Raw genomic sequence first — 25439 nt, forward strand, 5'->3', positions numbered from 1 at the left:
TGGCCCCCCAACCCTCCCACCCTTCGCATCCAGCCCTCCCCACCTCCCCAGCCCCGAGACAGCTCAGCGTGCCCCCAAGCCCTCCCACCCTTTCTCTCCCCTCTCCTCCCGATTCTGTCCCACTACCCAGCCTAGCTCTGCGCCCCGCCCCCGTCCCGCCCGGCTCTGGTCAGCCCTACCCTCCCTCCCCTCCCCAGCCCGGCTCCGCCCCCAGCCCCTCCCACGCGGGCCCCGCCCTCACCTGCGGTCTCACGCGGGGCGGGGCCGCCCGACGATGACAAAGCAGCGGCCGCGGCGCGGGACCCGCCCCCCGCGCTCGGCGGGTGCGTCGGCCGCCCCGGCGCGCTGTTATGGAGATGGGCCGGGCGCGCCGGCGGCGATGATGGGCGGCCATGGCCCGGCCCGGCGGCTCCAGCGGCGCGGCGGCCGCGGCGGAGCGAGCGGGGGGCGCGGGGCGGCCGGAGCCGTGGGAGCTGTCCCTGGAGGAGGTGCTGAAGGCCTACGAGCAGCCCATCAACGAGGAGCAGGCGTGGGCCGTGTGCTTCCAGGGCTGCCGCGGGCTGCGGGGCGCGCCGGGCGGCCGACGGCGCATCCGGGACACGGCGGACATCCTCCTGCGCAGGGACGGCTCGGTGGGCGCGCGGCGGGAGCCCGGCGCCGCGGGTGAGGCTGGGGCGGGGGTGTGGCCGGGCGCTTGGGGCGGCGTGGTGGGGAGCGCGGGGGGCTGGGCCAAGGCCCTCCGTCCCGGGAAAGGGGCTGCGACCCCTCTCTGCCCTCCCCTATGCCCCTCCTTTGCTAGTTAGGAGTCTCCCCCCTCCGCACCCTCCCTCCGGCTGGACCCGGAGCTCCCCCCCAACCCCGCACCCTCTCTCTGCTGGACCCGGCGATCCCCCCTCCGCACCTTCCTTCTACTGGACCGGTTGCCCTCCCTCACTCTCCCTCTGCTGGACCCGGCGTCCCCTCCTCTGCACCCTCCTTCTGCACCCTCTCTCTATGGACCCGGCGCCCCCTCCCGCACCCTCTCCTCAGCCTTCTCTCCGTGAGACCGGAAGGCCCTTATCCGCGTTCTACCTTTTCTGGATTGGGACACCGGCCCCCCCACCTCTCTGCTGGACCCAGACCTCCGTCCCTCCCCCCTCCTCTCCCTCCCTGCCTCTGCTGGACCTAGGAGTGCCGCTCCTCTCCATCCTTCCCTCTCCCACCTGATAGTCCCCTCTCCCTGTCCTGGACCCCGCCCCCTCCCCCCCAGCACCACCCGTCAGGAACCCATTTCTAACATCAGGGCCAGCTGCTCTCTTGCCTCAGAGGAGAGGGACTTTGGCTTGATGGCTCAGCAGTACCTTCAGTGGAGAGACCAGATTCTGCCTTTCCTGTCCCCAATTCTCCTAGCCCCACCTGGAGCTAGTTCCGTCTGCTTTGTGGGTCTGCAGCCCTCAGACTTTTCCACCCAGTGGTTCAGGGCGTGGAATCCTTGTTGCGTGGTAACTGCAGACCTGTGCCTTAGGCAGAGTCCTGGTTAGGCTCTTTTTCCTGAGTATGAGGGAGAGGAGGCCGGGGCTGTGCCTCACTCGGAATCCCGGCTGGATTGCCACCAATTTCCTGGCTTTAATAGAGAGCAGGAAGAACGTTTAAAATTTGGAGACAACTTGCTTAGTTTTTCTGCTCTTAATCATCAACAAGAACCAACAATTAAGCTTGAAAGGTATCTGAAGTCTATTCAGAATGGTGAGTTTACATGATTTTTAGACTCTTTCTTTAAAAAAGTGTTATTTCTTCCCTGGAGAACCAGAGTTGTGGTATGGAGCTCTGCTGATATTAGCCCAGAAGCTGGTGTCCTGTGGGGAGACTACTGTGTGTGCTGGAGGAGGGCTGGACTCCAGCCCTGGGAGCTGGGGGTTTGCAGAGACCCTCGGGGCAGCCTTCCCAGAGGACGAGGGAGGCCCCGGCAAAGCTAGACAGAAGTGACAGCAGCCTTGGTACCAGGACCAGTCTGCTGAGCCCTGCCCAGGGACCGTCGCTGCATTTCTCTGCTAGTTCCTTCTCGTTCCTGTGCCCTGTTGCCACCGCCTGCTACACCTCTGCCATACACTTGTGAGTGACTGTATTTTGCACAAAAAGTACCAATATATTTGACAGGTTTAACACAGTAACAGTTGGCATGTGAACGGTGTTATTCCCATTTTACATTAGGGTGAAGTCTTGCCCAAAGCCACACAGAAAGTGGCAGGATTTGGAATCAGCATTCATGCTCTTTTTTATTCCTTTCTTTCTTTCTTTCCTTTTTTTTTTTTTTTTTTTTTGCTGAGGAAGATTTGCCCTGAGCTAACGTCCACTGCCAGTCTTCCTCTTTTTGTATGTGAGCCACCACCACAGCATGGCCAGATGAGTGGTGTAGGTCTGTGCCTGGGAATCGAACTTGGGCTGCTGAATCAGAGTGCGCCGAACTTAACCACTGGGCCAGTGGGGCTGGCCTAGCACTCATGCTCTTAATGCCCGTGTTCACTCTCTCCAGAGGCTGGGCTGGGAGCACTGTGCATGATGGCCTCATCGCACCTGTGGGGCCCTGGAATCTGCATGTTCACAGAGAGCTTTTCTCCCGAAGCTTTATTTTCCTCCTTAAAAGCCCATCCCTGCACTCCTCCCCATCCTTAGAGACAAACAATATGACCCAGGGTCTGGCTCCTGGCACCACAGAGTGGGACAGAACTATAGGGGCCTGCCTGGTCTGACTCTCTGGTTTTAAAGGGGAAACTGAGGCTGAGGGTGAGAAGTAGTTTGCCACCAGTCATAAGCAGCTGGTTAGAACTGAGGGGTCCCTGTGTCTCTCTAACTGTGGGGGAGTCAGGCTGTGTTTCTTATTGGTACTCTCCAAAACGTATCAAGAGGGTTGTCCTCGGGAGCAGTGTCATCTGGTTCTGTCCACCTCGCCAGCCCCCAGGGTTTATGGCCCCTTCTTCCTGCTCATTGCAGACCCAGCAGCACTTCCTGCTGCCTCCACACTCACAGGTCCATGGAAAGCCAGGCTGGTGCACAGCTCATGGGTGGCCACTCTACCTTGATCTTTACGGGGAGGTGGCAGCCCGTGACATCAAGGAGCCCAATTTCGTTTTCCATTCTATATGATCTTTGGTTTCTATTCATAAACGTGTCTTGTAAAGGTGGATGAGGTTTATGACTTCCTGCCTCTTTAAAGATGAAGAAAAATACATTATCCTGAACTTTCTTTTCTGTTCTTGTTGAGCTTTCGTGAATCGGCTGAGCCTTGGGACCAGCCATCTCTGTAGGTGGCTGACCCCACGTTTCTCTAGGACCTGAGTGACTAGCGAATTCACTGAGAGATGCTTGCAAATCTCAACCGGGAAAATGTTCACACAAGCCCTCGGGCCTCGTCCTCCCTTACAGAGTTCTGGTATCCAGGTGTTAAGTAAATGTTTAAAGTGACCTTAAAGAAATCAACAAAACTGAACCATACTTGGGGGATGAATAATATTATCTTAGCATCCTGGTGGGAGTACTTCTCCCCCTCTTCCAGCTAATTGGGGAAAACTGACTAGAATAAACTTCCTGATCTTAGTCTGAAGACTTCTTCAAAACTGCTTGAAGCCCCTCGTTTTACTTAAAGTGGGAAAATGGAAAATCTGTTAACGTGGAGTTATTTTTGAGGCCATTCTTAAAACCTCCTGATGGGAAAAGGATTCTTTTTTTTTTTAATTGCAGCAAGAAACGCCGTCACTGTGTGCCGTGTGTGCTGAGGCAAACTAATTCCTTAAATGCGGTGTGGTCAGGGACCAGGTGACCCTTGAATGACCTCCAGGGCGGTTCACCCCAGGAGAATGTCTGCTCCCCAAAGCAGCCCTGGCTGTCACCTCACTGGAGAGAGCTTCGCCCTTTCTGCCTACTGCTGGTGAAGCAGCCTCTCCTGCAGGCACCTGGCTGTCCGGCAGGAAGACCCCCTCGGGCAGAAGGCTGAGTGTGGGTGGGAGCGTGTGCCGTCATCATGTGAGCTGGGAGCGAGCCTGTCCCTGTGTCTCCCTTCACCTCCCCCTTTTCCATACTGCTTGGGCTAATTTACACACTGCTCTACTTCTCTGATTTTTTTTCTTGTCAGTTTTGATGCTAAAACTTTCCACAGGCCCCACTCTTCACACCTGGGTGCCTCCCATGACCTGTCCACCAGGTCGCACCTGCCCCTCCAGCCCCCCTCCTGCTCTTCCCTCTGTGCCTGCAGTTCTGAGGCCAGCTGCCCCTCCAGGCACCCAGAGCACTGGCACCTGTCTCCAGGGGAAGGCTCCCATGGGTGGCTCCCCGTTGCAGCCCACTGCTCCTGGATGCATGGCCTTCCCAGCATGCCTCATTTTGCAGGCCTGAGTTCCAAACACAGAAACGGTGAATAGTCTGTCCCGTGTTGGATTGTGATGTCCCTTGTGATGTCATGAGCTCCATGGGGCCGAGAATTTTTCTTCCACCTCTTTACCACCAGCCCAGCAGCTAGAGGAACAGAGCAGTGTCCTACCTGTGCCCCTTATCCTCCTCTGTAAACTGGGGTGAGTATGGCACGTGCCCGGGGGAGGAGTGAGGACTGGTGAGGGAACATCAGTACGGAGCCTGCATTCATGCTGGGCCCACGGCGCACACATGTGCACAGACACAGACAGACAGACAGACACACACACACACACACACACACACACAGGTGCCGCCGCCACCACCAGCATTCTTGTTTCTCTGCTACTGTTACTGTGCATGTCACTGGAGCCGTCTGTCCTCACTGCATACACTCCTTTGTCTCCTGGCCCAATGTGTCCCCTCCCAGGGCTGAAGTAGGATTCAGGGCCACAGAGGAATGTCACTAGAGCACAGATGTTCCAGAAACCTCTGTGTCCTCTGGGTTCTAGACACTCTAGCTGGACTCACTGGGTCGGTGACAAGTCCCCTCCTGAGTCTCCTGAGACTGGGGACTGTCCCTCTAGCTTGCCTTTATTTTTCTAAATGTTTCTCCACAGGATGAATGTGTGGGTGAGGGTGGAGTGGCCGTGTCCAGCTGTGGTGTCCCTGTCACGTTGGGGAGAAGTGAGAGCTGGTTGGAAAGATGAATCCTGCTGCCAGAGGGGAGGTTATTTCCCGCCCCCGGGATCTCCTGGCAGGTCCTTCCCACGTGGCTTCTCGGCTTCTTGTGCTTCTTGACTCCCCACCAAAGCTGCCGGTGTCACCCACCTGGCCGTCATGCAAGGGTCCTCAGTGCTCTGTGAGGGTTACCCTCTCAGGACGTGGTGTGGACTGAAGCTGGGCCACCAGGGACAGGCGCACACTCTGCCTTCCCATCGGGGTGACAGCAGGTAACGTCTGCAGGGTGCTCGCAGGAGAGAAGCTGCTTGGCGTCGGCCCGCTCTTGTTCACGCCTCTGATGAGAGAGGCATTGTGACGATCCCAGTTGTCCAGAGAGAAAACTGAGGGTCACAGGGGTCAAGTAACCGTCCAGCCCCCTGGGGATGCAGTGGGGGCAGGGCTGGGGGTGGACTCAGCCGGCTCAAGCCCTGCTCCCCACTGTCTGCCTGGCCTTGGGAAGGTGCTTTCTCTTCTGGGGGCCTCGGTTTTGTTCTCTGAAATGGGAGGGACAGGAGCAGCTACCTCAGGGGCTGTGTTAGTGTCTGTGAAGCCATGGGACATGCTGGCACGGGGAAGCACTGGCTGCTGGGATGGCAATGAAGGTGTCCTCATCCGGCTCCTATGTGCAGCCCATCTTGATCCCACTCAGGATGCAGCACCTGCAGGGCTGTGGGAATGGGCCCAGACCAGGGTCACAGGTCGCAGGCCCTGGAGAGGGTGGGGCGCTGCACTGTGCACCTGGCCGAGGGCCTGGGCACCTGCTCCCACGCGTCTTTCCTGATGATGTAAAATGTTCTGCATCCCAGAGGACATCCGAGTACTCCCATCCCGGAAACGGGGAGCGAGGGCTGGGGGTGCTGCGCGGGGCAGGCGGGCGTGGCGAGGGCCTGGCCAGGGTGGGTGCTGGGAAGGGCGGCTGTCTGTGTGACTGTGGGCTGGGTGTGTTTGCATTCCCCGTTCAGTCTCGCCTCTGAGCAAGGATTACCTCACAGGAAGGCAGTCCCTTGACGAACTGTGTTCTCTTTGGAGATGTCTGTGAAACTGCCTGTGCCTGGGGTTGGCCATCACAGATGACCCCCGGGGAGGCTAAGCCTGTGTCTGGTCACCTGCCCCCGACCCACCCGCCCCTTCACACTCACACACCCTGTGTTCAGAGGGGCTTGGATTCTTAAGAAGAGGTCCCTGTGGCTCACAGGGTTCCAGCCCCAGCCTCTCTGCCAACTTCCTCCCCACCCCCAGGTCTTCATGAAGATGGCGTTGTCTGTTCCCTGTGACCGCATCCACTGTGCTTTTCAGTTTGGCACCAGTGGCTGAGCCGTGGGGGCCAGAGGTATTTGAGTGGCTCCCACAAAGGGAGCAGTGTGCACACTGGTGGCTCCAGGCTGGGAATGTGGCCATTTAGGCAAATATGCCAGTGAGTAATGGCTGCAGGAAGATGTGAGAGGTCCGCTCTGATCCTGTTAGATGCCTCAGAGGGGTTTTGGCCTCCAGGTGAGGCCCAGTCAGGGAGGAAGGCTGCCTGGGAGTGGCATCCTGGTAATTCGGCAAATCAGCCTGCACTGAGTCCAGTGCATGTGGGGGACATGCCTGCCACTGCCTTCAGCTCTGCCTCAAAGCCCGTTCCATCACTGTCAAGCACACCCGTGTCCACTGAAGGGCATGTGCCCTGTAGCCTATCCTGGAGATTGGAGAGTGAGAGAAGGTGGGACAGTTGGAAGCAGGTGTAATAGTTTCCTTTGGCTGTGGTAACAAACAGCACAAACCTACTACTTAAAACAACACAAATTTGTTCTCTTACAGTCGGGGAGGTCAGAAATCCAGGATAATCTCTTTGCCTTAAGGCCAGCTGATTAGCAACCTTGCTTCCATCTGCCACCCCGAGTTCTACTTGCAACGTGACATACTTGTCCGCAGGTCCTGGGGATTGGCGCGAGGACAGGTAGGTGGCCCTTCTTCTGCTGACCATGGAGGGAAGAATCACGAATGGAGTGGACGCTGTTCCTCGTACCTGGATTCCACCTCTGCAGCTCAGCAGACCCCGGGTCAGCCTCAGTTAAAGACAGATCCACGGGGCGCAGGGTCCCACCCTGTAGTGTCTGATTCTGCCCAGGTCTGGGGTGGGCCTGTGAATCTGGACTTCTGACCAGTCCCCAGTGGTGCCGAGGCTGCCGACCCAGGACTCAGTCTGGGGCCCCTGGTCTACTGTGTGTGGATTCCCTGGGCCACACCCTCAGAAGGGGCCCCCAGTTCTTGCTGGAACACCTCCAGCGCCAGCATACTCATTCTATCTTCAGGTAACTTGAATGGTCAGTGAGGGGAACAAGTCGTGGTGTGGTGTCAGCTTCAGAGCCAGGCTGACTGGGGGTTGGATCTCAGCCAGGTGACCTTAGGTAAGTTCATCACCCTCTCTGGGCTGCGTTGTGGGGCAACAGCAAGGACTAAATGACATAGTCCCTGAAAAGCACCCAGGAAGCCCAAGTGAGCCGTCATTAGCCGAGGGAGGAGGAACACTTCAGCGTGTAATGCACCACTTCTGACCCTCGGCGGGGTCTCCCTGGGGCTGTCCCCGAGAACGCCGGCAGGGGTGGGTGTGGAAGTCCTGCAGGAGCAGAGGAGCGCTCACCCTCCCCTCCCCAGAAATTTGTGAAAAAGCAGAGGATCAGCTGAGGATTTCTTGCTGGGGGTGTGTGGCCATTCTCTGGCCAACATGTGCTACCTGACTTGGGTCTCCACTGGAAGCGATCCCACGCGTGGGGGTCCCAGGTCCTTGCCTGCGGGAGGAGGACGCCACGCCCTGTGGGTGCAGCGTGAGTTTATGGAGGAGCAGGTGGCTCTTACCACAGCCTGTCAACATGGGCAGTGGCGGAAGTGAGGTGGAGGAAGAAGGGCACGCGGCAAACACACGGATGCCTTTGACCCAGAGAGCCCTGTGTTTGCCAAGCAAACACTCCGCCTCCGTGGTTCTGAGCGGGCCTTTTCCCTCGTGGCTTCGGTTTGCCTCTGCGCTTTCAGCAGCTCGTTTCTAGAGACCAGTGCTTGGTCTAGGACATTACTTCAGTTTTAAATTTGTTTCTTGCTGATGAAACCACTTTTTATTGATGACTTACTCGGTGCCCGACACACCTGTATGGTAGGTGATTTCCCTGTTTATAAGAGGGCTCTGAGGAGATTGGAAAAGCCAGTAAGTTGCTCTAAGCCACACAAGTTGTCTGATTCCAAAGTCTGTGTTTGCTCCAGACCGCAAGCTCCTGCCTGAACTGAGTGAGCAGGGTAGATGCCGTGCTCTCTCTCTCACGCCCCGCCCCCCCCCCCAAATACACATTAATTTCTTGACTCCATAGCACACCCCATGCTCCAAACTCAGAAAGTGGGAAGGGAGTGCAGATGGAGAGTCTCCTGCCAGCTTCCTCACGGTGGTAGAAAGCCTCATGCGTGTGTTTTGTGTGTGCACCGGCAGGCAGGTGACTGTTGCCCATTCTAAACACGGGGTTGCCCGCTGCTGTTTCCCTGAATAGGGGGCTCAGATCATCTCATTGCAAAAGGACACCTTCTTTTTAGTGCCATCTGTGCCCCTTGTGTGGACGTCTCCATGTCTTGAGGGGACATTATGTGTCCCCGATGTGTCACATTAGGAAGGGTGTGACGGTGGGTGGTCTTGCGGGTGTCGAGCTACCTGAGCTCACCTAAGCGGACCTGCTCAGTCAAAAGGTGAGTGGGGGTGTAATTTTGAGAGAGGTTTCAAGTTGCCTTCCTTGGGGTCGTGGCCATTGTCCACCAGCACTGAGTGGGGCTGGCATCACCATAGCCTGCAGGGGCCTCAGTCTGCCTGCCGGCCCCCCCCACCCCTGCCACCTGGCCACACAGGTGCTCCTGAGGGCCCTAAGCCTGAGTCATGGAAAGGCTGGGGCCTCTGGGCTGGAGGGTGGACTCTCCCCTTTGTAGTTTTCATTCATTGTCAGTATTGAAGAACCCTGGGGGGGTGCAGCCTGGGGGAGCTGATGCTGTGGCTGGCCTCCCCCAGAGGTGGGAGGTCTGCTTCTGAGGGACTGAAGAGGGGAATCCTGGGCTCCTCCACAGCCATTCCGTGTCCTGACTCCAAGCCTAAAGAGAGTTGGGCAGCATGCCGTCGGACTGAGTCTGGCCAGGGGCCCTGGGGTCGCACTGCCTCATTGTCACCCGGTGGCCTTGCTCTCTGCACCCTTGCAGGGCATCATGCCCTAGGGAGCATGAGTGGGGCTTGGTAGGTGTCGTCTGTGTGCAAGTGAAGAAATGAGGTCAGAGAGGCAAGACCCCCAGAGTCATCCCCATAGGTGGGTAGGAATCTGGCCTGAACGATGTTCCTCATTCCTACCCCACCCCCCTGGGCAGCCGGGGACTGAAGCTGCCAGGTAACCCTCCTCCCACCACCTGCCTGCTAGGCATGTGGGAGCACTCCTCTTGAAGCTGCTTGGGGCACTCCAGGCTGCACAGTCTGCACAGACTTCTCTTCTCCAAATGAAATATTTCATCTTTTACTACCATAACACAGGGTCATTTCAAAGCAGACTCCCTAGCATCTTGATTTCTCCTCTTTTGTTACTTTATACAAAAGAAACCAGAGTGGCTTTCCTTTTCCAGTACATCTTGGTGAGGATGTACTTCCCTGCAGGGAGAGAGGAGCGCCTAGTGGGGGTGACGCGGTGGAAACCAGGTGTCCTGGTTCCGGCTCCCAGCTCAACGCAGCATCAGCAGACCGAGTGAGGCCCGTCAGGCCCACTGTCTCCCTTTGCTTCTATCTGGGTCTCTGCTCGCCCCTCGACAGAATTTTTCAAATAAGCAGAATGTCGTTTGCTCAATGCTATGTGACTACATGGATGACAAACTCATGGTGGCCACATGCAGTTACACCTGGTTATTCCAGGCTGGAGGGTGAGGAGGTGACTGTGGGGTCTGGCAGTGCTTGATGGGGGTCCCAGCTCTGACATTCATTAGCTGTGTGGTCTTGGGTAAATTTTTCAATCTGCCCGACCCTCAGTTCCCTCATCTGTAATGAGGGAGTCACGGAACCAGCCTCTGGGAGGTGGCTATGTGGATTGAAGCCATAACAAATCATTTCTCGGTTTTGTAGCAAAGAGCTCTGTGCAGAGAGCCGGGCACAGCCTCAGTCCGCTCTGAACCTCCCCGAGGGGTGGCTTGCGCATCAAACCCCAAAGACTCCCCAAGTCCTTGCAACTTGGAATACAATTAGATTCATGAAGGCTTACTTTGTTAACATATGGACTGTTTAAGCCAGGGATAAAAGCATTAAAATTATTCCAACCAGAAAGCTTCCCATTGACTGGAGGACTCCACACACCTGTGCTGTCTGTGAAGGGCACGAAGGGTGGGCCACCCTGCCCCTCCTGCTTGCCCATGGGGACGAGGCAGGGCCCTGGCCCCTTCCAGGAAGCGCCTTTGTTCTGGGTCTGATTTCCTCCCCCTTCCATTGCCTCCATCCAATCATAGCACAAAATTTATTGAACGCCCCACATGAGCCACAGTGTGCTGCTTGCTGCTCTCTTTTTTATCAACTCTGCTGATGCTGAGAGTGGACTGTGTTCATTACTTTAATGGCTCAGCCCCACACACGCTCCCTTCATCTTGGCAATCTTCCTGGCTCTTGATGGCATTTTGAAAACATTTGCAGAGTTAGCAGGTTCACTTAGCAGAGAATTTCATGGTTTGTTTTTTATATCCCATATTATTCCAGAAAGAATTTAAGGCAGCTGAGTTGACAGCCCAACACACTTCTACCTGCGGGCTTAGTTCAAGGAGCTGGGAGGAGTGGGTGGGTTTGTGTGTTATCCAGCCTGGCATCTTGGGGGGCCGCAGGGGGCAGCTTCTAGAGTGACCGGAATACAGATTCTGGGGTCCCCCATGCTGGCCTCACCTGGCACCACCACTTACCAACTCTGACAGTGTGGGGCAAACACGCTCACCCCCATGGGCCTCTGTTTCTTCCTCTGTGAAATGGGTACCAGAACCACCCCCCCCCAGGTTGTATGTGCGTTGCATGAGTGAGCGCTTGTGAACGTGTTAGCTCAGTGCCATGTTTAATAATAAACATGATAAAATACATAGAGCCCAATCTAGCACCTGGGCTTCAACGGGGGACTGTGATTCTCTCTGGGGGGAAACCCCCAAATCCAGAGGTGGTGGCCAGATGCTGACTTACCCCGCTCAGCTGTTGGGGCAAAGTCTGTCGTCTCCTGTGAGCCTGAGTTTCCCGTCTGACTGCTGTGACTCAGAGGCATGGCCTCAACCTGAACTTCAGACCACGAGGTCTTTCCTGCAGACCTGCTGAGCTGCCCTGCTTCTTCCTCCCTCTCCCCTCCACCCACGCTTCCCAGGGGCAGGACTGGCTCCATGGCCCTATTGGCTGCTCCCTCTGGGCCGTCACCTTGGGTGTGACTGCTGTGTGGGATGGGCAGGGGGGCTGTCTTTGCCAGCTGACCATCAGCCCCCTGTGGGCAGGATCTGCGTCGCTCTCCTGGCCCCTGCACCAGGGGGCGTCCAGCCAGAGCTGGGTCTTGTAAGCGTCTGTCCAAATGACCAGTGTTTCAGCCTGTCATGAGCTTTCTGGTTTTCCGATGGAGACTGGGGGATGCGCTGTGTGTTCTGAGGGGAAGGTGGGTGGGCATCCTGCTGGGCGGGTCCTGGGGTCCTGAGGTACGGTCTTGACCCCCTGCTCTCTTCTCTTGCAGAGCCCACAACGATGGTCGTTTCACCCGCCAGCTCGGAAGCCCAGGTACTTTTAAGATAATTTTTAAGTTTATCTGATACATATTAAAGCTTAGAAAGCATATATACAGTTGTTTCTGTGAGCCGGGACACACATAAAGTGCTCAAAGGGCTTCATCGGAGAGGCTTGATGAAGAGATTATTCTCAGAGGGTGGGCAGGTGGGGAGAGAGGGCCCATCAGGCTGGTACGGAGCCCTGAGAGCCTCAGGGGGCCTGGAGGGGAGGGGAAGAGCTGATAGCCCACCTCGTTCTCCCCTCCCCCCACTTCCTGGCAGTGCCTCCCACTGAGCAGAGAGGCGAGGAAGGTGATGTCTGCAGAGCCAGCCCCTGGGCAGAGAGTGTCAGGCGGGGGCGGGTCTGGGAGGCCAACAGGAAAACCAGCCAATGACCAATGCCCGGGACCCCACCCAACCCAGAGCTCCGACCTCCCCAGTAGGACTCCCTGTTTCTCTGCCCCACCTGCCCACCCTCAGGTAATTTGTCCTGAATTTGATGTTTATCATTCCACTGCCTTTTAAAACAGCTTTATGCAAATATGTATTTATATACTAAACACAGTGTTATACCAAGGAGGGTGGGCATAGGCCCGAAGAGGCTGTCTCGTCTGTTGTGGAGAACTTAAAAACAATAATAAAACCATTCCAAACTTTTCCTACTTTTTCTTATTACCACGTGTGGGCAATTCTTAATCAGGTCAGTGATGAGACCCCGCTCCCGTCTGGGGCAGATGCTCTGCTGTTTGAACAATGCCCCGCTCAGGCTTGCTGTGAGCTCTGGACGAGGTGTGGTGCGACGTGGTTTTCTGGAATCTGAGTGAGGAAAAAACAATAATGTGTTTTCAGGACTCATCTTCATCACTTTCACTGCTGCACCAAAGTCTGTATAATTTATTTATCCGAAGCCCGGGGATGTCCCCTTCGCTCTCCGACAGCGTTCCTGGGGCAACCCTGCTGCCGAGCCCCCGGGGACCTGCATTCACCACCTGCCCTACGTTATCGATTTGAAACTATTTGCCAGGAACTTTATATGTGGGGGTCCAGTCTGGACCATTTTGCCCAGAGGCCCCTAAATGAACCCCATAGCCCCACCCCAGGAATCAGGGCAGGGGCTAGCTTGTCGTGTTTACTGGATTCCCACCATTGGCACCCAGCTGACGCTGGCCTGTGGCTTCCGTTCTGCTCTCGTCCCCTTCAGTTCCGCGGGAGGGTCCCCTGGGCTCACCCCCCAGGCCGGGGCTGCTGGTTCCCACGTTTCCGTGGGCAGGCAGGGCTGGAGGTTCTGAGACCTGGCTGGCTGCCCGGGTTTTCCTTATGGGAAAGCAAGTGCCCTTTGTCTTCCTGGGAGAGTTTCCAGTGTCTCGGGCTGGGGCACAGAGAAGCATTTAGTGGAGCAGCTATCAGATGAGAGGCTTGAATTGGAATTAACCCTTTCCCTGTTGTGCTGCTAGCTCAGGCCAGCAGCCGGGAGAGAGGGAGAGGGGCAGGGATGGCCAGGGGCTGCTCTGCACTGCCTGGGGCCGGGGGAGCTGCCTGCTGTGCCCTCTGTCTGTGCTGCCCGTGCACTAGAGGGGTCGTGATTGGAGAGCCCAGGTCAGAGCCTCTACTGGGGTCAGCAGGGGCTCTGGGCAGACCTAGAGTGGGTGTGAAGGTCCCTTCCACCATTATCTCCTTCCTGGCACCTACCTCTGGTCCAGAAAAAGACTGACAGGAATTCGTGTGAACTGTGGCTCTTGCCAGCCCAGTAATCTTGAGGGACATTGGGCCGCTCTCTAGAGAGCCCCTTGCCCCGGGGACTCCACCCAGCCCTGGCCAGGGCCTGTGGTCACCTATCAGGTGTGACCAGCCTTTAGGCCTTGGCCTGGTGCCCTCTGATTCATGATTCTAGGGTGTGACTCGGAGCTGGATCTGTGACCCTCGCCTGCCTAAAGCAGAGATAAGACAGCCTCCAAGGATGGACCAGGATTTTGCTGACTTTAGGCTGGAACTTTGCTCCCATTGGAGCCCTGCTCTTCCCACTGGTCCCCTTGAGCCTGGGCAGACCGCCCCCCTCCCCCCAGGTCCCCTGCAGGCTCTCCGTGTTTCTCTAAGGCATTTCCGAAGGACAGAGAAGGGCTGTTCTTGTGCCCCGTCCCCTGCTGATGCTGGCTCTGCTCAGGCAGGTTCCCCTGGGCTCCAGGTGGTTAGAATGTAGGAAATGAGAGGAGAGGCAGAGGGGGACCCTGAGGCCAAGTAGACAGGGGAATGGAAGGTGCCCTGGTGAGGGCATGGCTCCATCTGCCACGAAGCAGCCTCACACCCTGGCACAAGGCTTAGGACACAGGCCCAAAACACACCCAAGTCCTGTTACTGAACCAGCTTCGTTTTGCCTGCTGCGCAGCATGCCCATCATCAAGACGATGAGTTTGCAGCAGAGAAAGGGTTTATTCACAAGACAGCCAAGCGAGGAGATAGGAGAGTAAGTCCCAAATCTGCCTCCCGAAAATGGGGATTAGGGATATTTATGGGAGAGGGGCAGGTGGTTGGAAGTGCAGGGTGGATGCCTGGAGGTGAGGAGGAGTGAGGGCACTGATGATCCGCGCCAGCACAGTCAGGCTTCACGGCTCTGCACAGGACACGTGTTCACGGAAGGGTGGCCTTAGCAAGATTTGGGGTGGAGTTTTTGGCCCCCTGACATGGAAAGGATCACCTATCGGGCATTCTCGCAGACCCAGTTGATGAGTCAGTGGTCTTAACCGGCCTGAACTGGATAAGGGGTAGACTCTCAGTTCCTGAAAAACAACTTAAGCACCTGTTAGCACAGTGCCCCAAGTGTCGGAGATGTGTCTCTGGGGTGGCCTTCAGTGAGGTATTACCCAGCTACTTCTGCAGACAGACAGCTGGGTATGGTTAAAGCAAGTCGGCCTCGTTTCAGTCCCAGGACCAGCCTGGCCAGTTGCTAGCTGCAGTCGAGTGACCTGACATTCTGTGCCTCTGTCCTCTGCCTGTGAGACAAGAGGTTATCTTGTGGCTTGCTGCAAGGGGAAGTGGCAAAGGGCTCAGGGAGTACCCGCCGTAAGAAGAGCTGTTGTCATTTTTGCGTGTACATATCTTTTGTGTCATCATCGTAAAGGGAAAAATGAAAGCCGTTTAAAAGACAAACACAAGGGCTATGCAAACTAGAGGCGGTGTCCTTATCATTGCCACGTGTTCAGCTGATCCCACACGGCACGTCCCTGTCCCAGCAGGTCTGACCATCGCAGGGCCCCGTGCCCATGGGCAGGGAATGTCAGGGTGCCGGTGGCAGTGGAGCAGAGGAATGTCCTCCATGTAACACTGGTCCCCCAGATGTTAACGGTAGTCCATGGAAATAGGGTTCCCTGGCAGGTAAACTGAGAAATGCTGAGTCAAGAGGTCTCTCTACTTCGGAATCACAGATTTTTAATGCGCTAATGCGCTTTTTTAAAAACTTCCTATGGAGGATTTCAAGTGTATACAAAACAAACAGAATAGCATTGTGGACCCCCATGTGTGGCTCAGCTGCCCCAGTTACGTTAAGACAGCTGTTCCTAGGGAGCCCCACCCTTTCCCCTCCCCCTGCTCAGGTACAATTTTTTTTAGGTTTTTCTTTTTCAAGTTAAATGTACATATATTATTATTTACATGCAGTTTAAAATATTGTAGTGAGGGGATGTCATTTTTTGTAAGTTCAAGTGTCAAACTTTATTACGTACAGTTAAGCAATTATTCCAGCCCCATTTATTGAACAAGCTAGTCTTTCTCCTTTGATTTAAAATATACTGTTATATTACATAAAGAGCTAATATTTAATTAGGTTGTCTATTTTTTTTTACATCAAGTTTATTGGGGTATACTTTACCTTCGATGAATTGTAACAAATGTATCACCGTAATCATGAATATAGACCTTTCCATCACCCCAAAAGTTCCTGTGCCCCTTGCCATCGCTACCCTGATCCCTGGCTTGGAACCACTGACCTGCTTTTTGTGGCCATAGATTACACTTGTGTTGCCTAGAGTCTCATATAAACAGAACCATGCACCATGGAGCCTGTCTGGCTTCTGCACTCCGAGTTGAGTGTGTGTGAGATGGGTCCATGCAGCTCCATCGCTTGCACTGCTGCCTGGGGTCGCTCTGTAAGGATGGGCCACGTTTGTGTATCATCCACGAGCTGAAGCCATGTGGCCAGCCCAGGTGTGGGCCCTAGGGCATTGCAATAGGAGTCTTAGGGGATGCCGTTCTTCCTCACTCCGGGTTAAATACTGGGAGAGGAGCTGCAGTAAACGATGTCTGATTATGGGAACACGCCAAACTGTTTTCCACAGTGGCTGTGCTGTTTGCGGAGCATCCTGTTCACCCTGTGCCGTGTTTGCTTGTCCCATGGTATATCCCTCTGGACAGACAGCTGGCTGTTTCCCTTTCACTGTCAGAAGCCTGTAATTCAGGCCTGGCCCCCGCCCTGCCCGGGCCCCTTGCTTCGTGGGGGCCCAGCCCCTGGTGACTGTCCGGGCCCCTGTCCTGCAGATGGTGCAGTCGCTGGGCTTCGCCATCTACCGCGCGCTGGACTGGGGGCTGGACGAGAGCGAGGAGCGCGAGCTCAGCCCGCAGCTGGAGCGGCTCATCGACCTCATGGCCAACAACGACTGCGAAGACGGCGGCTGCGGGGCGGCGGACGAGGGCTACGGGGGCCCCGAGGAGGAGGAGGAGGCCGAAGGCGGGCCCCGCACCGTGCGTACCTTCGCCCAGGCCATGCGGTTGTGCGCTGCGCGCCTGACCGACCCCCGGGGTGCGCAGGCCCACTACCAGGCCGTGTGCCGCGCACTCTTCGTGGAGACACTGGAGCTGCGAGCCTTCCTTGCGAGGGTCCGGGAGGCCAAGGAGGTGAGCAGAGCGAGGGTGTGCTAAGGGGGATGGGGGTGCTTCCAGGAGGCCAAGGAGGCCGGCGTGGGGGGCGGGGCGCGGGATGCGGAGCACGTAGAGGGAGAACGGGGCAGGAGGGGCGGCGTGCTCAGGTGATGAGCAAGGTGGAGGGGTCGCAGGAGGACTGGGAGACGTGAGTAGGTGCCTTTGTGTGCCAGTCCAGAGCTGGCGGCGGGGCGTGGCCGTCCGTTGCCTTTAGTGCGTTGGTCCTACAGGGAGTGGAAATCCTCAGTCCGGGCTGTGAATAGCGGTAGCTACTGCCTGCGCTCTGGGGTCACTGTCCTAAACGCCTTATAGGTTTTAACTTAACCCTCACACCTTCGTAACCGGTTTTGCACAGGAGGGCACTGAGGCTCAGAGGCCTTAAGTAACTGGCTCCTAGCGTCTTGGCCCCATGACATCACTCCTGTTGCCTCTAAGTTACTAATCTTCCTGACCCCTGTTTACATCTGCAAAGGGGGCTGTGCCTCCTGCCTCCTGGCTTACTCCTCCAGGTGCCGGTTCCTTCTGAAAATAGGACGCTAAAGGCAGCCGCTTCCTGTGGCTCAGGACCAAGCACAGTGCTCAGTGTGCTTGGAGCTTTGGGGAGGTAGGCAGTTGAGAGAGAGAACACTTACCAGGTGTTTGCCCTGCCAATGACAGTCCCATGTTGCCCTCCACCACCCCTCTGTGGGTATCTCCCATTTTACAGAGGAGCAAATGGAGGCCCCAAGTCACAGAACTAGTACAGGGCAGAGCTGGGGTCTAACCTGGCTCCCGCGCTGGCCTTCCCCCCCAGGGCTGTCCTGCCTCTTTTGGTCCCAGAGTTAGGAGCTGACAGTTTTCCTCTCAACTCTCCAAGCCTCTCCCTTGGAGGGAACCGAGGTGTTTCCTTGAAACAGGGGTCTTGGTGCACAGGGACCCTGCCTCCCATCAGCATTTCACAGATGAGAAGATGGAGGCTTCAGAGAACTTGGGGAATTTGCTCCACTCTCTCTTGTTTAAGTGGCAGAAGGTATTTTTGGAATTAACTGAGTCCCTCTCCTTGGCATCTCGGAGGTGTTCTTCCAATGACGTTAATGCTGTGTCTTTCTTGCTCTGAAGTCATCTGTTCTATTGCTAAGATCAGTTCCCTACCCAGACAATGGGAGCTCTTTCTTCAGAGGAGCAAACAGCTCTAGGCTTCCAGCAGTTTACCCAGGATGAGTTCAGGGAATTGGTGGTGGGAGGGAGTGAGAGGAGGGTCTGTCAGTGGGGCACAGCTGGGCCGGCTTTGGGCAGAAAGAGCCTGCTCAGGGACAGGTATAGACACTCCAGGAAGAATGGGAGACCCACCCTTCACGCCCTTTGCCCACAGGGACTGCCAGGTCACACACAGGTCTATTTTTAGAATCACACTCCTTGTGCTGCACAGAGACTTGGCAGCATTTTCCAGAGCGTCCCAAAGTGGTTTGGCAAGTGGCTTGGGCGAAAGCCAGGCTACCCAGTTCTGTCTTATTAGGGGAGAGGGGCTGGTGCTAAAGGGCACATGCTTCTCGGGGGGGGGGGGGGGGGGTCGGTGAGAACGGAGATCCAGAGAAACGAAGGCAGCCAATCTAGCAGCTTCTTCCCAAATTTTCAGCATAGCACAATTACCTGACAGCCCCTGATATCCTTCTTGGGTTCTCACCACTTCACAAAATATACATCTCTGTTTCCCAGGACTCGCCACCATCTACCCACCACTCACCCACCCACCTACCACTCATCCACCTACTCACCCATCTATCCATCCATCACCATCCATCCACCACTCATCTATTCATTCATTCATTCATTCATTCAACCAATGTTTAAGACCTAGCATGTGCCACACTGTGCTAGGAGCCAGCACTATTAAGATGAGAAAAACAGAAACAAAACATGGTTCAGACAGCTATCAAAGCAGCAGATAAATGTGGATGTCCAGCTGGGATCCTGTGCGGAGAAGGGGCCGTGGGTGTTCTGAGAGGGGTGCATGTGGCCTGGGTGAATCAGCTAGGGGAGGCGCTCCTGAGGAAGCGCCCCGTGAGCTGAGATCGACAGGAAGACGAGGAGCTCTTCACAGATGCGGGAGAGCCAGGTTGCCAGCCTGCGTCTGCTGTCTGTGGGGGATACAGCATCTCACTGGGGCGTGTAGATCAGGTGAGAGAAGGGGGTGGGTTCTCTATAACCAGAAGGTTCTATATGGGGGCTCAGAGGGTGTTATGCCCTTGCCCTGCCCTCACCAGGGAGAAGCTGCCAGAGAGCCAACGGGAAACCAAGTGTCCCATGTAGCTCCAAGGCTGACGGCTTGGTTTCCCCTGATCTCTGAGCCCCAAAGCCTTGGCCTAAATGCCCCTTGTCCTTTTTTAGCTGGTTCAATAGTAGCCTGTGTGGTAAGGAAATGTCCCCAGATGGACAGACCAGCAGGGGGCCCACATCCCATGGCTGCCATTCTCCCACCTTCCCTGGACTAACAGATGCTGCAGAAGCTTCGGGAGGACGAGCCGCAGGCAGAGAAGCCGCTGGCAGAGCTTGACAACCTGGGGCGCACGGACTGGGTAAGACGCGGTCCCCTCCTGTCGGGACACAGACGGTTCTGTGCCTGGAGGGCCCGTGGGAGCCCTACCGGGGCTAATGGCATTTTCATCTCCTCGGGGCCCAGGCCCGACTGTGGGTCCAGCTCATGCGGGAACTCCGCCATGGGGTGAAGCTCAAGAAGGTGCAGGAGCAGGAGTTTAACCCCCTGCCCACCGAGTTCCAGCTCACGCCCTTTGAGATGCTGATGCAGGACATCCGCGCCAGGAACTACAAGCTGCGCAAGGTCATGGTGAGCTGGGGAGGACCAGCCCGGAGCCTCCCTCCCGCCGCCAGCTCAGGAGTCCCTGCTCTGCGTGCCACTGCCCAGTTTATTCGAACATGAATAAAGCAGATGGCTCACGGTTGCACTGGGAACACAGTGTGACAAAGGCAGGGAGAGGGGATGTGGAGGGTTCTGGAGGACCAGAGCCTGCGAGATTGTCCCGTTCAGTGCTGTGTGGTGCTTGCCATGTGCCAGCATTGCTCCGAGAATTTTAAACGTGTGAGTTCACTTCATTCTTCTGACAACCCTGTGAGGCGGGTGACCTTGACCTCCATTTCCACACAAAGAATCTGAGATGCAGGGAAGCTGGTGGTGGCACCAGGCTTTGGAGGCCACAGCTGCGGCCTGCGAGGGAGGACGGTGTGAGGCCTAGGCCCTGTTCAAGGCTGAGTGAGCCCCTCCTGTGGCCCTGGCCCCAGGAGGCAACCCCTGTGGGCCTCATGCCCTTAGCCTTGGCTGCCTCCCCGCCCTCCCCCACAGGTCGATGGGGACATCCCTCCCAGGGTGAAGAAGGACGCCCACGAACTCATCCTCGACTTCATCCGCTCGCGGCCTCCCCTGAAGCAGGTACCAGCTCTGCACCTCCTCCCTTCTCGCCTGCCCATGCGAGGCTGCCTGGAGTCTCCACTGAGGGAGGCGGCAGCTGGCTCTGGGATGGGTCCCGCCCAGGAGCACATAAGACCTCCTGTCCCCTGCTGTGCCGGTTACTGGTGGGCCTGGCTGGTCAGGAGTACTCCTCAGACAGGGCTCCTCCCTAGCTCAAGTGTGTCGTCCATGTCGTGGCCCCACTGCCCCTCCCAGCTAGAGCCGCCATGCCCCTTGCAGGTCTCCGAGAGAAGGCTTCGCCCCCTACCTCAGAAGCAGAGGACCCTGCACGAGAAGATCTTGGAGGAAATCAAGCAGGAGCGGAGGCTGCGCCCAGTGGGGGGCGAGCGCTGGGGTGGCCGGGGTGAGCGTGGGACACCCCTCCTCTTCCTTTCCCGCCCTTTCCTTCCCCTCCCTCCCTCCCCTCCTCTCCCTCACTGTCCTGCCCTGCCCCACCTCCCTGCCTCCCCAGGGTTTGGCTCTCTGCCCTGCATCCTCAATGCCTGCTCTGGGGACATCAAGTCCACTTCCTGCATCAACCTGTCCGTCACGGATGCTGGGAGCAGCGCTCAGCGCCCGCGACCCCGGGTCCTGCTCAAGGCGCCCACCTTGGCTGAGATGGAGGAGATGAACACGTCTGAGGTCAGAGCCCACAGATTCCTGAAAAGAGACCTGGGAGGAGGAGGGGGAGGGGTGGGCAAGAAGGGAGAAGGGGCCCAGCCAAGCCGGGGCTCAGCATCCCACCATGTGGGGCATCCGCTGCTCAGGGCTGCGGGCAGTGCCCTCCTTTGAAGCTGGTGTCCTGCTGTGGGGCTGGGTCTGCCCTGGGAGCAGCCATGGCAGGGCTCAGGGACACTTTCCCATCTTGGTGGCTCAGAAGGGTGACTGGGATAGTGGACATGTTCCTGCAACACAAAAAGGGCTGAAGTGGAAGTGCTCCATCACCTTGGGGCCAGGAAGCTGAGCAGCCCCCTGGTTGATGTCCCTGCCTGGCTCCTCATCCTGTCCTCACTGCCCTCCGAGTCCAGGGACAGTGGCCATCTCAGTGGGCTCCACCTGACACCATACCTGTCCTCTACAGGACTTTCTGGAGGCCTCAGGCAAGGGTTTGGTTTTGAGGCACTTGCCTTCCACTGCCCAGAGGCTGCTCGGGCTGGGCAGTGAGCAGAGCACGGCCCCAGGACTCTCTGTGTCCTCTGTCTAAGTCCAGGGATGGACAGAAGGGACTGGTGGGCAGAGTGGTTGGGGCAGGGTCGGGTCTGATGTGTCCACAGGAGGAAGAGTCTCCGTGTGGGGAGGTGACACTGAAGCGGGACCGCTCCTTCTCGGAGCACGACCTGGTCCAGCTCCGGAGCGAAGTGGCCTCTGGCCTGCAGCCAGCCACTCAGTCCCCAGGAGGGTTGGAGCCATCCCGGCCCCGCGCAGGCAGCGTGCACGCCTGGAGGCCCAGCACCCAGGAGCAGGGCAAGTGCTGCCTCTCATCCTTTCTCCCTCGAATCTGTCCTGCGGGCGCGTGTCCTGTGGCCAGGGCCCCATTGTCTTCTGAGCAGGCAGCACCCAGTGGGTGCCGGAGCTCAGCCTGCAAGAAGGTGTGAGAGTTCAAGCCCAGCCTCGCCTCGTCACCTCAGGCAGGCATCCCCACTTTAACTTGAAAACGTTTTTTATTAAATTAGTAATCCATATTCATTGTAAAACATTAGAAAAAACTTTAAAAAAATTCCCATGATTCTATTACCTAGAGATAATTAGTAATATATTGGTATATAGAAAAAAAGCTGGATAGATGGATGGATGACGGATGGAGGAAGGATGACTGATGGACAGATGGATAGATGAATGGACAGATGCATGGATGATGGATGGATGGATGGATAGAAGGATGGATGATGGATGAAGGACGGATGACAGATACACAGACAGATGGACAGATAGATAGACGGAGAGGTAGATGGGTGAATGGATGATGGCTGGATAGATGGCTGGATGATGGATGACGGATGGATAGACAGATGGATAGGTGGATAGACAGATGGCAGATGGATAGACGGATGGAAAGACGGATGGATGATTGACAGATTCTTCTAGTCTTCTTTTTCTGTCAATGGAAACGTGTCTACAGTGAACCAGATGGGCTATGCAGCACACACCACTCTGGAACCTGACTTGTCACTTGAGATTTCTTGTGAGCCTCCTCCTTTCCCTGTCAGTCAGCACAGAGGCCCGAATAACTCTCCTGGTCACGCACTTCGTTAGTCACACTGTTGTAAGGGCTGTGCTCCATGAACTGCAGATACGACATGGGGTTGTCAGCCCACCCACTGCCTCCCACCAGACACAGCCAGGCCCCCTTCTCTGCCCTCATGGTCACCTTGAGCCATGCTCTCGCTCTCTGGCCCCTCTCAGGATGGTCCCACTTGATAGCTATGACTCACTCTCTGGTGTGAAGAGGTCTAGGCCAGGTCAGTTCCACATCTTGCTGTCTCCCCTGAACTGTCCTCCAGACTCAGAGACCCTGTGGAGGAGGCGAGTCTGCCGCCTCCTCCTCTGTCCTTCTCTGTCCTTCGGGGTCTCTGGTATAGTGCAGCATGTGGGACCAGTGGAGGAGGAAGGACTTCTTACGTGGCCATTGCTGTCTGTGCTTTGCGTGGCCTGCACTGCTGGCTGCAGCATGGGACTCCCAGTGTTGGCTCGTTCATGGGGCTCTGATGTGGGGCCCCTTCAGGGGTCCCTTGGGCCTGCCCCACTGCATGGGCCCCTGACATGGGTGACACACTCTCTATTTGACCTTTTGCTTGATTATGCCCCCACCCCACCTATTTCCTGCCTGGCAGGCTGTCTCCCTTGTCCCCGGGGCACAGCCCTCCCAGACCAGAATTATTGCCAGGTTGTCCTGACAGGGCTTCCCTGCTCGTCTTCCAGGTTCCTTCCCTGTGAGCGTCCAGTCCCAACCTGACTCCAGCCCCCTCCCACGCAGTGACCTGGGCTCAAGGGAGGAGGACAGGCCTGAGGAGGGCAGGCAGGAGGCCTCTGAGGCCCCAGACGCCCATCACCTGTGGCTGGTGAGTGAGGAGGCGCTGCCATGTAGGGCATCTGGGTGGGGGCCTCCTGGGCGCTCATCTTCTGCCTCCCCAGGACCAGGCCCCAGCATGTGTTCTGGAACTGTGGTGGCTCCCTCCGGGGCTGTGGCTGGGTCTGTGCTTGAGCCTGTGTCTGGAGAGCTTGGTCTCTGCTGCCACCTTCTGGGCTTCTGGGCACTGCAGCCTCTGGCCAGAGAAGGACCTGGCTAAGGGGACAGTTCTTAGTCCCATCTCTGTGGGGTTAGGACCGATGAGAAAGCTGGACGTCTTGAAGGCAGCATGATGCGACAGGAGAGCGTTTCACTGGGCTGAGACCTTGACTCCGGCCCCGCTCTGCCACAGTGCTCTCACCCTCTCCGTACCTTGGTTTCCTAGCTATAAATTTTGTCTGACTCATCACTGTGAAGAGCTGGCACTTGCTGATGTTTTGAGGCCCCCATTTTGGATGTGAGCCTGGGTGTCTGATTTCATCAAAGGAGTGGAAGAGCCTGAGGCCGTGGTGGCTCTGGGGCGTGTGGAGGGCATTCCTGGTGTGTGCGTCCTCACTGCTTCGTTGAAGTCTCATCAAGAGGCTCAAATGAGGACAGACATTAAAATGCTTTGAAAGATAGAAGTGCCACATAAATGTAAGGCAGTGACACCATTCGGTTCCTCCCTGAAGGGCAGGCTTCTGCTTTGAGTTCTGTCTTCTCTATTGCTGCATGAAAAGTTACTCTCAAACTTAGTAGCTTAAAACAATAAACATTCATTATCTCACACCATTTCTGAGGGTTAGGGGAGTCCAGAAGTGGCTCAGCGGGGTGGTGCTGGCTCGAGGCCTCTCAACGGGCTGCAGCTGGGGTGTCAGCAGAGGCTGTGTCTCAGCTGAGAGCTGGACTGGGGCTGGAGGAGCCACTTCCAAGGTGGCGCCTCACCCAGCTGTGGGCAGGAGGCCTCAGTTCCTCCCCACGTAGATCTCCCACAGGCTGCTCGAGTGTCCTCCGACATGGCGGCTGGCATCCCCCAGAGCACGTGGTCTGAGAAAGAGCAGGGCAGAAACCAGTATCTTTATGAGTAAGTCTCAGAAGGGATGCATTGTCATTTTCATTTTAATCTGTTCCTTACAAGCGAGTAACTGAGGCCCCCTCAGGGGAATGGAAAGGCTCCCTTCTGGAGGAAGGGGTGTCAGGGAACTGTGGGACATATTTTAATGGCAAGGCCCATCAGTGTTTTTTCAGCAATCTTGAGAGTGCTTTCTGAGAGATCTTGCTGTCAAACGTGGGATGACCTCAGTGACCTTGTCTCCGCCCTGAGCACATACTCATAGCTCAGTCTGACGAGCCGCCTGCTGGTCTCTGCACCCAGCATGAGACCTGCTGGCCACCAGTGCAGTTAATGTAATGTCTGTAAGGTTGAGAGCGGGATCGTTCAAACATAAACAGCACTGTCAGGCTGCTGGATACAGAAATCAGAGGCCAGAGGACCTGACACTCCAGGCCAGAATGGAGAAGAGCACAGGGGGGTCTTGACCCTCCCCGAATGCCGCCCACCAGCAGGTGTTCAGCAGCCCTAAAGAGGATAACCACTGAAAACCCGAAACTAAAGACACTGTGCAGCCTCTGTCTCTGTGGCACCCTCACAGACCAGGGCCCCCGACGCCTCGGGATCTCGGGAGCTGGCATTTTTAATGCTAGGTGCCAGGCATTGTGCCAGTGGCTTTACATGTGATGTCAGCGGAGTCGAAGGACAACCCCCTTTATAGAAGAGAGACTTTGAGAGGCTGAGGAGTCGGGACTCTGCTAAGCCCTGGGGCAGAACAGGGTGTGCTCACCACGGCGGCCCAAAGGCCAGGCAGTGGTGACGAGTAAGACACCTGCTGCCTGTGGACAGGCAGACACAGAGCCCCATGGGATGTGAGCGCCACACGAGGCCGTGTGCAGGAGGCAGCTCTGTGCAGGATCCCCGGAGTGGGGAAGTGGGCCTGGGGAGCCCAGCTCGGTTTGGTTGGCTACAGTGGGGAACACGGTGGGAAGCAGATGTTTCAGGTCTGGGGCACTGTGAACCAAGGTGGGGATGGTCTGAAGGGGAGCCTAAGGAAAGGGTCACTGAGGGGCTGGGGGCAGACTGGATGGTGGGCAAGGCCACGTCACAGGAAACCTTGCCTGTAGCACCAG

General features: G+C 56.6%; 1 protein-coding gene across 7 annotated transcripts in view; it reads left to right on the forward strand.

The window, feature by feature from the left end:
* The first annotated feature begins 328 nt into the window (after positions 1-328).
* SPIRE2 (spire type actin nucleation factor 2) overlaps positions 329-25439 on the forward strand; it is a 31868-nt gene continuing 6757 nt past the window's right edge. For 3 of the 7 annotated variants that reach the window (XR_006891726.1, XM_046683987.1, XM_046683986.1), the window contains exons 1-11: positions 329-663; positions 11829-11872; positions 16387-16743; positions 19242-19322; positions 19427-19591; positions 20105-20191; positions 20450-20573; positions 20682-20851; positions 21484-21673; positions 23129-23268; positions 24240-24339. Coding sequence is in view for 6 of the 7 variants with exons in the window: in XM_046683987.1 (XP_046539943.1) it covers positions 393-663; positions 11829-11872; positions 16387-16743; positions 19242-19322; positions 19427-19591; positions 20105-20191; positions 20450-20573; positions 20682-20851; positions 21484-21673; positions 23129-23268; positions 24240-24339 (1729 nt within the window). In the remaining variant the exon portion in view is untranslated. Of the gene's footprint in view, positions 664-6906; positions 7046-11828; positions 11873-16386; positions 16744-19241; positions 19323-19426; positions 19592-20104; positions 20192-20449; positions 20574-20681; positions 20852-21483; positions 21674-23128; positions 23269-24239; positions 24340-25439 lie in introns of all 7 variants that reach the window. The other 4 variants (XM_046683985.1, XM_046683989.1, XM_046683990.1 and 1 more) reach the window with 2 other exon arrangements.

This window comes from Equus quagga, chromosome 13 (genome assembly GCF_021613505.1).
Source record: "Equus quagga isolate Etosha38 chromosome 13, UCLA_HA_Equagga_1.0, whole genome shotgun sequence".
NCBI classification, from domain to species: domain Eukaryota; kingdom Metazoa; phylum Chordata; class Mammalia; order Perissodactyla; family Equidae; genus Equus; species Equus quagga.